General features: G+C 39.1%; 1 protein-coding gene across 1 annotated transcript in view; it reads left to right on the top strand.

The window, feature by feature from the left end:
* The first annotated feature begins 1,224 nt into the window (after window positions 1-1,224).
* Window positions 1,225-12,594, top strand: part of LOC109526095 (uncharacterized protein KIAA1522 homolog) — a 30,841-nt gene continuing 19,471 nt past the window's right edge. The window contains exon 1 of the mRNA XM_019887124.1: window positions 1,225-1,331. Within this exon, the coding sequence (XP_019742683.1) occupies window positions 1,317-1,331 (15 nt within the window). The 5' untranslated portion in view covers window positions 1,225-1,316. The remainder of the gene's footprint in view (window positions 1,332-12,594) is intronic.

The raw sequence follows: 12,594 nt of genomic DNA, 5'->3' as shown, positions 1-12,594 counted from the left end.
GGGTATTTGCATTTTCTAAATGTGAATTCCCCACATTGAAAAACAGATAGGTGTACTTTCCACTGGTTATTTTGAGAAAATACATCTGATACTTTTGTTATCCGGATAAGACAAAGCCATGAAAGCAATGTAAACAGACAGGATCTTGCTTGATTGAAATATTTGGCTTTTGTAATGTGGAAAAAACAGGGACAGGAGTGACATGGAAGAAGGAGAACCGGGGAGCGTTAACGATGATGATGATTGGGAGATGCAAGATATTCCCTTCCAGTGGTCTGATTTAAGATAATTTTTTACATTGTTGGCTACAAGACTTTTTCGGATTGGATGCGTTGTGTTTGTGACAGACTAAAAACACAAGCTTTTGGCACTCTAAATATTGTTGTCCCAAAAATATCTTAACTAAATTAGCATTTTCCATTGTTAAAAATATTGGCAAAGCTATGGGAAAATGTTTTTTTTGTTATCATAAAATCCATAGCGTTCACAAGACAGCTTGTTTTTCTTCTCTGTGTAAGCCCTCAAGCGAGTTAATAAAATAGGGAAACCTTTTTGTGTGCAGAGAAGTCCTTTTATATATATATGTATCCATTTATTTTTTTATTTATTTTACCCAATTACACCAGTTTATCAAAATGGGCATTTTGCAGCAAAAAATAAGTTTCTGATTTGTGTTCAAGTGCATTTCAAAGTCTGCCTATTCTGCTTTTACTTGGTTAATCTGTTTTTACCATTTTTTTAAAGCACAAGTACGGGTACTTCTACTTAAATATATTGAGTGGGAGTACTTTTCCACTGCTTGTGATTGTTTTTGTGTGTGTGTGTGTGTGTGTGTGTGTGTGTTTACATCATAATGCTGTTGTATGCTGTACGAATTGTTATATGCTAAACGGATTCCTACTTGATTAACCTGACAGAGATAACTTCCCATGTTTGTCTGATACCTCTCTGGACTTTGAAATTTGAAAGTTGAGGTCCTAATCCAATCACCCCCACTAAAATCCAAAAGAAAAACAAACTACCAACAGTTCAGTCACACAGGAAGGAAAAGCCTTTGTGTTTTAGCTTGTGCACTTGTAGCTTTAGGTGAGGCTGAGGCAGAGCCATTTGTTTAGAGAGGGTGTGTCGCATACTGGTGCTCCTTCCCTTGCACCCTGCCATGCTGGGACATGCATGTACGTAGCCATGGAGATTACAGGTGAATTATGTAATCACCGCAGGCACATTAGATGCTTTGGCTTGAAACAGAGATACACAGTATAAAGTTTGAGACAAGACTGTAACACAGACGTGCCGACTGGGGAGAAGACAGAAACATGGTACCTGCTGAGGTGAAAGCTTTTTTTCTTCTTTGCCCTAATGGTTCAGGAGATGTTTAAGGGAACAACTATGGTTGTGTTACAATAGTTAACACTTATGATCATATGTTTGGATGTAGATTAAGTGTGTGTTTGCTTCAGCTTGGAAAGAAACTCAAGACTGAAGAGTGACATTGTTGATCAATAGGCTTAGCTGATGAGTAACTCATCGGTGGCTTCTTATCGCAAACAATATTTGGCATACACAAACATGGGTAGGCGTGCGTTCCAAAATTTTGTGCTTAAAATTATTTTACATTCTTCATTTGACGGTAGATTGGAGGAACTTCGTTTTGAGGGCTTTATTCAGAAGTGGTGTACATGCGTACCAACAACATGGACAAATGAGAGGATTTTTCAGGAAATGCAGGCAAGATTCTAATGACTATCTTGTGGTGTCAGTGAGGTGCGACCGAACAGTTAATTCATTTCAAATCAACACAGCCGTTTAGAAGAATGCCATTTTCATAACGCAAAACTGCAATTTGTAACCCCCAGCCAGAAAAAAACAAAACACTGACGATGTTTACATGTGGTCAATAACACTTTTAAAACCTGACTATTGGCAGTATTCAGGCTTGCAAGGCCACGCAAACAGACCCGAATACATGAATATGCTCTTATACGGGTTTTTAAAAACCCGAATGACCCCCGGATTACTCCTTTTCCTGAACATTGGGTCATATAAACACGATTGGGTTACCTCCTTTGAGCGGGATATTAGTTTGTACGCTGCACATGGTCTATCATATTTGTAAGGAATCTTTAGGTCTTTTTAGTCCAGGAAGTAAGTGTATGCGCAGCATCCTGCTTACTTGCTATACTTCACCTAACCTGAATACATTGATTTCTCCACAGCATTTTCACGTTATTTTTGGTGAAAATGTTGAATGTAGTAACAGGCGTAAATGATGTCTATTTGCGTCACAATGTTGTCTATTCGCCCGTTTAAATTCTAGCATTTTAATGCGGGAGTAACTCTGTCCACTCACGCATGTCAATGGGTTATCCCAAATATTTCCGAAACAGGAATTTTGACCTTAACCTAAATATTGACTTCATTTAAATGTAGTCACTGTTTCATTTCAGTTGGTAGGCTTTATTCTTTACATGTATGTATGTATGTATGTATGTATGTATGTATGTATGTATGTATGTATGTATGTATGTATGTGTGTGTGTGTGTATGCGTGTGTGTGTGTGTGTGTGTGTGTGTGTTTGTTTGTTTGTTTGTTTATTTATTTATTTCATTCTTTCTTTCTTTCTTTCCAATTATTTACTAGATGAGTTCAGTGCTTCAGAAGTGGAGTCCAAAGGTTTATAGATCATAGTTAGATGAAACATAAAAAATGGAATTCATTAAAGCCACAGATTTGTGTGAATTATTATCCTAATCTGACTTGTGATTTACTGATTTATGTTTACGTCACATGTGTTTGATAGAATTTTATGAAGTTGTCATCGTGAACACTTCAGACTGAAAGATGGTGTTCAAAACAGTAATTGAAGTTTACATTTCGATTTCTCCAACAAGCATCAAGCAAGCGAAACTGAAAGTAAAACTAGTGAAAGTGTTCGTCCATCATGGCGTGAGTGACTCCTCTAAGTTTGGCTGCACACGTGAGCGGATATTGGCCGCCAAAAGAAGTAAATAAAACTGTGTTGAGTACATTTTTTAAACGGGTGCCCTATGAATAGGGAAAAACGCATATTAATTGATGCCCATTGAAATGCAAAAGGGGGGGCTGTGTAACCCCCCCAAAAAAATTATTCAAAAAGCAATCAGTGATAAACCTCCAGTATGCATTTTCCACAAAAATGGGGGTTGCCTCCCCCCCAAAAAAGAAAAAAAAACCACAAGAAAAACAAACGAATGAAATTTGAAATTGGGGGGAAAAAATGGAAAAAAAGGTGAATCTGCAAGTGCTAAACTGCAAGTTTACGGGGTCCATTATAGTAGAGGAAACATGTTTATATTCACACACACACACTAAAACAAGCACACTAAGAATTCTAACAAGAAATTTACACCAATTTGAAATTTAACCATTGCTCTGTATTAAATGTGAAGTCAAAGGTACAAAAGTAATACTTTGAATGGTACCAAGCTAATGTAGAGTGGAACCTCGAAGGGTCAACACAATCTGTGCTGGATATACTCCACAATAGTTTTTTTAATAATTTCCAAATCATTTTTTCCAAGGTAAATAATCGAAATAGAAATGATCTGTCCCAGGGCAAAACTGTTGATATACTTTTTAGTCCAGGAAGTAAGTGTATGCGCAGCATCCTGCTTACTTGCTATACTTCACCTAACCTGAATACATTGATTTCTCCACAGCATTTTCACGTTATTTTTGGTGAAAATGTTGAATGTAGTAACAGGCGTAAATGATGTCTATTTGCGTCACAATGTTGTCTATTCGCCCGTTTAAATTCTAGCATTTTAATGCGGGAGTAACTCTGTCCACTCACGCATGTCAATGGGTTATCCCAAATATTTCCGAAACAGGAATTTTGACCTTAACCTAAATATTGACTTCATTTAAATGTAGTCACTGTTTCATTTCAGTTGGTAGGCTTTATTCTTTACATGTATGTATGTATGTATGTATGTATGTGTGTGTGTGTGTATGCGTGTGTGTGTGTGTGTGTGTGTGTGTGTGTTTGTTTGTTTGTTTGTTTATTTATTTATTTCATTCTTTCTTTCTTTCTTTCCAATTATTTACTAGATGAGTTCAGTGCTTCAGAAGTGGAGTCCAAAGGTTTATAGATCATAGTTAGATGAAACATAAAAAATGGAATTCATTAAAGCCACAGATTTGTGTGAATTATTATCCTAATCTGACTTGTGATTTACTGATTTATGTTTACGTCACATGTGTTTGATAGAATTTTATGAAGTTGTCATCGTGAACACTTCAGACTGAAAGATGGTGTTCAAAACAGTAATTGAAGTTTACATTTCGATTTCTCCAACAAGCATCAAGCAAGCGAAACTGAAAGTAAAACTAGTGAAAGTGTTCGTCCATCATGGCGTGAGTGACTCCTCTAAGTTTGGCTGCACACGTGAGCGGATATTGGCCGCCAAAAGAAGTAAATAAAACTGTGTTGAGTACATTTTTTAAACGGGTGCCCTATGAATAGGGAAAAACGCATATTAATTGATGCCCATTGAAATGCAAAAGGGGGGGCTGTGTAACCCCCCCAAAAAAATTATTCAAAAAGCAATCAGTGATAAACCTCCAGTATGCATTTTCCACAAAAATGGGGGTTGCCTCCCCCCCAAAAAAGAAAAAAAAACCACAAGAAAAACAAACGAATGAAATTTGAAATTGGGGGGAAAAAATGGAAAAAAAGGTGAATCTGCAAGTGCTAAACTGCAAGTTTACGGGGTCCATTATAGTAGAGGAAACATGTTTATATTCACACACACACACTAAAACAAGCACACTAAGAATTCTAACAAGAAATTTACACCAATTTGAAATTTAACCATTGCTCTGTATTAAATGTGAAGTCAAAGGTACAAAAGTAATACTTTGAATGGTACCAAGCTAATGTAGAGTGGAACCTCGAAGGGTCAACACAATCTGTGCTGGATATACTCCACAATAGTTTTTTTAATAATTTCCAAATCATTTTTTCCAAGGTAAATAATCGAAATAGAAATGATCTGTCCCAGGGCAAAACTGTTGATATAAAAAAAAAAATCATAAACATTACAGGGACTAAAGTAAGAGACTTCTTAACTTGAAAAAGTCACCATTAGGACGTAAATGCAAAGCACCCAGTTTTAATTTTAATGACGCATGGAAATAGAATTTGATTTTAAACGCAGCGTATAGATAGCACAAAACACAATTACACACAGCTTAAAAAAAGAAGTTAACCACCGTAAAATGTGAACGCGAAACAAGTCTCTCACTTTGCTAGCAAGTAATAACGCGTATGGTGAGGGCTGAGTCTCAATGCTTTGAATGTAAATCTCTCAACACCTCTTGTGGAACCTAGTCCTTTAGGTATTAACAGCCATTGTAATTAACGGTGTGGCAAAAACCAAGAAAATCGACCTGGATAACGTTTGATGAAGGAGAAACTCTGTAACAGTTCATGTTAGCGAACAGTTATCTGCTCGTGAGTCATGGCCCCGCCGCTATCCTTTGACTTGTTGCGGCATGTGGCTAGTCTCTTGCACTCATGTGCATGAGGGGATGTGAGGCGTGGAAGTGAGGGATGCAGTCAGGTGGTGAAAGGGAGAATTGGGTGGTGGTGTGGAGTGGAGGGGGGGGGCGGAGACGGTGGGAGGGTGCAAGTAAATTTGGCCAGAGGAGTCCTTGGTGGGTAATTATCAATCTCTTAGGAATGCAGGCTGTTCTCATTGTAGACATGCTGCTGCATGGCTACAGTGGCCTCGCGGCACGGCAACTTGCATTACCATCCGAATCTCAGTCAGCTCACTCGTGTCACTTTTTCTTCTTTATTTATGCTAGTATAGACTTACCTCTCTGCATTCTCTCCGCCTGATACTTTATCCCTGGACTTTGCTTCAGACAAAAGTCAGATAATATCAGTCTTGTTGTATGATGCTGTCTGGAATCAATTTGCAGGAGAGTTGAAATTAAAGTGTCATTTGATATCTTTGTCAGTTATTCAACTAGATATACTGATTGCTAAAAAAAAAACATATTTTAGCTGTTGAATGAATGCTGGGAGAACATTTTATGTAGTTTAACACATCAAGACAATGAGCACATTCAGGCAGGAGCTGCTGTGAGCCATCGCTCACACACTCAAACTTACAAGCAGAGTCGTTGAAGTCACACCCCACCAGGCCCCGCCTCTTAAAGGCACAAACATCTAACAGACGGTACCTTATGTAGACTATTTTATATATCTCGCGGTATTTTGTGTGTTCCAATGTGTTCACAAAGTGTTTTGGAAAAAAAATGTGTTTTCATTCATTCATTCATTTTCCGATCCGCTTATCCTCACAAGGGTCGCTGGGGGTGCTGGAGCCTATCCCAGCTGCCTTCGGTGAGTAGGCGGGTGCACCCTGAACTGGTAGCCAGCCTATCAGAGGGCACAGATAGACAAACAACCATTCACACTCACAATCACACCCAGGCACAATTTCAGAGTGTTCAATTAAACTTTGGTGCATGGAAACCGGAGTACCCGGAGAACACCCACGCAGGCACGGGAAGAACATCAAAACTCCACACAGAACTATTGTAACCAAACTATTAGAACTGACTGCTGTAAATTTATTGTGATTCATTTACTGGTTTGGTCTAAAACGTGATCATTGATTTCCAAAGTAAAAGCAGATGTTTACGAATGATGTATTTTGATTAAACACATCACGTAATCAGTGTGCTTTAACCTTTTCAGGGACAGCGTTTACTACAGTGGACAACTAATCATGTTATCAGGTTACAGGGTGCATGAAAGAGTTAAGTCGGATGACATAAATCAGAGAACATTTGATAGGCTGAAATCGGTGGATTCCCGTGACTCTAAACAATTAAAAGATGATGAAAATAGTTGACACTTAATTTGATGATTGTCAATTAATCGATTATTTTTGACACCTACTCTGTATATTGTGGATTTTCAAATAGTTTAGATGGATAGATATTTTAGAATTTATCTCTTACAATATATGGGGGTTCTATGGCTAGTCCACTAGGTAGCATTATTCTGCTCAATACAACACTGGCAGGAAAGCAGGACTTTGTAGAGTGAGTCACCCATATATATTCATATATTTAAATATAATCAATAGATTTTAAGGAAGCATAATATATTGACCACTGTAATTGACATGGCATACCAATACAGAACTGATTTTGACCACTTTGGCCAACAAACGTTAACATAAAAAAAATTATGTTCCTGTGTTCGTATAAACATTGTAGTTCTAAAAAAAAAAAAAAAAAAAAAAACACCCCGAAAAAATGAACTCTTTCCTCACATTCTAAGCTTCCTGAAAATACCTGTTTCAGTATGGTTTGAACTCTTGAATCAGTATTCCACATTAGCTAGCTTGTTCACCCTGAGCTCCGTCTGAGTTTCACGTGCTGGTATTGTAAACTCCTCGAGAGTAACACTACTTGAGTCTTAGTCGTGAGTGCAGTTTTTATCCAGTTTGCGTTTTCACGATGTACACCTCCATGTGAAGTTCTATCCTCAAAACGGTTGTGTCGATGTTACAAGTGCGCACGTGCTACATAAAAAAACTCCACATAGCAAAGGTAAACAGCTGCTTGTCTGGTGAAGGCAGACGGGGAAACAACCCAAAACTAACTGCTTTTTAAGGACCTTTATAATGTGTTATTTCCCCCTTGCAGATACTGACTAACGATATCCAGCTGATCACTGATTGCTATGCTGGGCCACGTGAGGCACCGCAGCTTCGAGATGTGAACGTCCTCGTGGTTAAACTGAGCTCATCCTAGTCCAAACAAAGGTGGCTGCCTGTATGTTCTTCCACGCCCTCTTGGCAGTGCTTTATCCACAGCAATCAGTCTGCCAGCCCCACTCCCAAAATGGACCTTCACATTAGCTAAAGTTCGAAGAGAGATTTTTTTTTTCATCAATGGGTATTTTTTTTAAATGTTTTAAAAAAAATCTCACTCATTGTTGCATTTGGACTAATTTTTGGACGATAAATTGCATTTTTTATTTTCATAGTCTGGCTTGTCCTGACACTTACAGAATACTCAGGTGCGACTTGTTTGTATTAAAATTAGAACTCAGAATCGCACAGAAAATTCCCATTACCAAATTCCCGTGTTGAAGGCAGCTCCCGTTAGAAAAGAAACATCTGCTTCTGTTTTACTTTTTACTGTCGTTTGAAATGGCTTACCTTAACTACAATTCTGTGAACGAATTTCAGTTGGATTTAAAACTTTCACATCTAGCAAAAGAAACTTTTTTTTAATGGCTTACCTTCACTAAAATCGCATTGTGGAGAAAGGTAGAATTCTGGTTGGTTGTTGCAATAGTAAATGTTATGCACTTTATGTAGTGTGGGCTGATTATCTTTTGTGTTGAATTTTAAAAAAAAAAGCTCTCACTAATATATAAAATTTGATTTAATAATTGATTATTGAAATAATCCTCAGTGTCAGTCCTAAGAAAAGTCTGTAAAAAAGCAACAATATAATAATAATAAAGTCAATATATTGAGCGGTTAAATTTACAGTACTGAGGAGAAGTCTTAGGTTTGTTGTTTTAGTGATGCTATAATGTAATAATGTATGCGGACTTTCACACAGTAGAAACACAAACTGTAGACAAAACCAAACAAAATTAGATGAGTCATTGTTTCTTAGAGAGATGGTGCTACAATGATTCAGGGTGGTGGATCATTTCATTGATGCCATTGTGACTCAAATGGTGAAGAGAAGTTACCAGGCCCTCTATGAGACGGAATACTTAAAACACAGTATCTTAACAAGACCGTTTTCAGTCATCTTAAACATAATATGTGAACAAAAGGCATAGGACCGTATATGTTCTTTAAAATATGCACATTCGGTGACCATGTCCTTGATGTCAGTGCCCGCTCAGATGCTTTTGAAATCCTTAAACAGGATCACATCGGTTGTAGGTTCCGTTTGAAGCTACTTAGTTTCCGTGCGTGTTTAGCGAGAGACATTAAAACAACCGAATTCAGTACAGTTGAAGCTATAGCATCTTGTGGCTTGATTCCCACTGAAAAAAATGCTGACAAATTCATAAGCGCAATTTGAAGCTCACTTCTCACCACACACTTTTTTAAAGGATTTTGAATAATTTTAAAGCTCACTTTTCAATTATTATTATTTTTTTTTTTTAGGATTTTGAATAACAAGCTGTTCATACAAAAAAGTGACTCTCCCTTTCTCTTTTTCTTCAACATATGAAGACATAAATGCCATTTAGTGATATGTCCCTCCAGATTTGTCTTATTCTCTCCAACATGTTCCATTGTACTTCGATACAGTTTCATGCAGTTGCCATTGCTTGGTGCTTCGTTCACTCTCCTCACCTGGTTTCAAAAAACCAGAGTACACACAGCTTCGCACTGGAATGCACGTCCTCAAGCTTTGGAATGGGAAACTCTTGACAGTCAACACCTACCAATTCCTAATATGAGCACTTTTGCTGTTTATTTCAAGATAGTGTGTGAACAATTATGAGTTCTCATTCAATTCTTCCATTCCAATTCCAGGTTTTGGTCAGATAGAAAACCGTGACCAATATGAGTAATTTATAACGTGTCTAACTCAATTGATGAAACTTGGTTTCATCAGACCATAACACGTTTTATTGGGAAATTTGGGTGTGGAAACTTTTTGGACATATGTTTGGAGCAAACAAAACACTGCTCATGACTTCAAGAACGAGATACTTATAGTGAAGCATGAAGGTGTCCGCATCATGCTTTCCAGCTAGCTCCTCACGCCTCCCACCAGAAATTCCATCGAAGGCACAAATCAGAATGACAGTGGAGTGTGGCAAGAAGTAGCAGAAATGTTTGAGAGAAATGAGATGATCGCTCTTTGATCTCTTCATTTCATGGTGACATCTACGAAAGCGTGTCACGAATTAACACGGACCATATAACGGACTAACTATCAGCGCCCTCGCGGCTGAAGCCAGAGGGCAGACATTTTACGTTGCGACTGTTATTGGCAACTTCTGTTCAGTTTTTGCTGAAAATATTGTTCTCAGTGTATGCTTAATGCAAGGATCCCTGTTTGGAGTATTGAGAGACTTCACTGTTTGCATTGACCATTCAAAGTACATGTCAGTATTGTGAACCGCGAGTACACTGAAAAATAAATGTGTTGGATTCACTCAGTTTTTTTTTTTTTTTTTTTTGGTCAAGTGTTTGTACAAAATACAATCATCTGGATCCAGGTACAATTGTTAAGTATATGTTTAGTCTACATAAAAAACGGTAGAGGTGCGGCCTCTGTTTATTTTGAGTTTAAATGGGATTGGTTAATTTGGAACAAATCCACACTTGTGCAACCACATTTTCTCAGTTATTGATTTTAACCTCCCCTCACCAAGACTGAAAGTAATTTTAAATTGAGTTGTATAGGTCACATTAATTTAATTGTGTATTTTTTTATAGCCCAAAATTATGATATTTGACCAGTGGTGCATAGACTACTGGATAGACATCTACCGTACTGCATAGTGCCAATGCATCGTTTCAGGGTGCTCACGGTGTCTCCTATCCAGAGCGATAGTCTAACGTCCATTTTGAAGGGTATGTAAACAGCATGTTGGAACACACAAGGACTCGAAAAACCACAGGTTGTGTTAGTCTTGTGTGATGTACGTGCATGAATAATCTTGGACTGTGGCTGAATTTTCGTGATAAAATCGGATGAGTTGCGATTGTAGGGGGTGCTCGCGAATGATTCTCTCTACAATGAAGACTGCGCCGTTAAGATTTTGAACATTTTGTCTGGCTTGCTTGCGTAAACCTCTCCACTCGGTGTACACTAAAAGGTTCTCATCCATTTCATGGGTTTGACAGTTTTATTTTTAGTGCGTGATTCTTCTTTGAATGTGTTTGCGAGACTAATACTTGGAGGCTTTTAAGTGTAACCGTGGAAATAGTTGTGTGAGTCAACTCCTTGAGAGCAGGGTAAGTCACTGGGTGGTCCTTATTGCCACAGCTTACTACAGAGGAACTATTCTGGTTCCTCTTAGGAGAAAATAATCGGGAAGTTTGTGGCGCTCACAGCCGGTCCTGGGCTGTAAACAATGGAACCAGCCCCTGTCTCCAAGGAGAAGCGTCTGATTTTTGATCCAATACACATAGAGCGGTCTTAGTCAAAGGTAAATGACTGAGCCGCAGAAACACGGGGGACCAGTGCAGCGAGGCAGACATGGTCATTTTGTCTCATAAAAATGTCTGCATCGTCTTTTTAAAGGCCTTTCACGATGACTTACTCAAATTCTACATGCGCCAGTCAAGCTGAGCTCAGCCACGTGGAAATAACACACTTCTCAACACCCAACAACTGAAGCTCAGCATGCGTTGCTGTGTGCGTATATTTTTGTGTGGATCACCCGGTAACCGAGAGACCAGATCTACATTTAACTTTCATGGTATTTCAAGGCATATTCCCTCCCCCGTTCCCACCATTTCCCACAGTGACTTTGGCAAGATGCGTTAGTTAAATGTTAATTTGCCCAAAACGTTCCTCATGTTGCATCCAAATGGGTTGTGATGTTTATTCTACATGTCTGCTTTGACAACCGGAGTTTATTTGGAAATGTTTCCTTTCAGTGTGATTCACACCAAAGGACACAAACATTCCCTCCGTTCTACTGTTCAGAATGCTGAAATTAGTGTTGGTGGGGGTGGCGGCTCGGGGGGAGGGTGACCACGCTCGACTGCGTCGCGTGAGCCAACAACAATTGAGCAACTGATCTTGACAAATCAAGCCAGGATTTATGATTCTTTCATACCCAACCTCATCGGGTTTTTCCTTCCTTGCTCGCTTCCATGATCTTACCGCTGTCGTTGGGGAAGCACATTCTTACTTTTATCCTGTGAGTGGTAGATAAATATCCAATAAAGTATGCGGCTGGAAAACGCCCAGCGAATGCTGCAGATTCCCAAGAGGAACGGCAGCTTAGCAAGGTGAAGGAGGGAGGACGAGGGAGGGTGATGAGCTCATGGAGAAAGATGAAAGGGCAGATACGATTGAGAATAACCTGAAAAGTCCTCTGATATGAACATTGATGCACAACAGGGATTGTTTATTTTCCCGCTTTGGGCTTCATCGCGTGTAGTTGTGCCTGTGTGTTGTGTAGCTGTGCGCGCGCTGTGGGGTGCGGCTTTGTGAGTTATGACTCCGTGTTGTGGAATGAAGGGAGCGGTGCCAGGCCTTTCTTAGAGCTAGTGTTCAGAACTGTGAAGTTTGGTTTCGAGGCTGCAGAGGGGACCGAGTTTAGCTGCCATGTGGCCGGCTCAGCGAGTCGTGCCCACAGAGTTGCACAAACACAACACACGTAGGCACACAAATGGACCCGAGGCTTCAAACTTGTTTGTCGTTGAGAATCCGCCACTGTCACTCTCGCTCCTTTTGTGGCGTATCCAGTAAAGCTTTAAAATGTACCTACCAGACACTGAGGAACAACATAAGCATTGTTGAATAAGCCATTCGTTTTTTTTTTTTTTTTTTTTGGGGGGTTTTTTTTAGGGGCCAAAACCACC

Source organism: Hippocampus comes, unplaced genomic scaffold (assembly GCF_001891065.2).
Source record: "Hippocampus comes isolate QL1 unplaced genomic scaffold, H_comes_QL1_v1.1 scaffold176, whole genome shotgun sequence".
NCBI lineage: Eukaryota > Metazoa > Chordata > Actinopteri > Syngnathiformes > Syngnathidae > Hippocampus > Hippocampus comes.
Note: the sequence above shows the minus strand (reverse complement) of the source record. Positions and strands in the feature narration are given on the sequence as shown.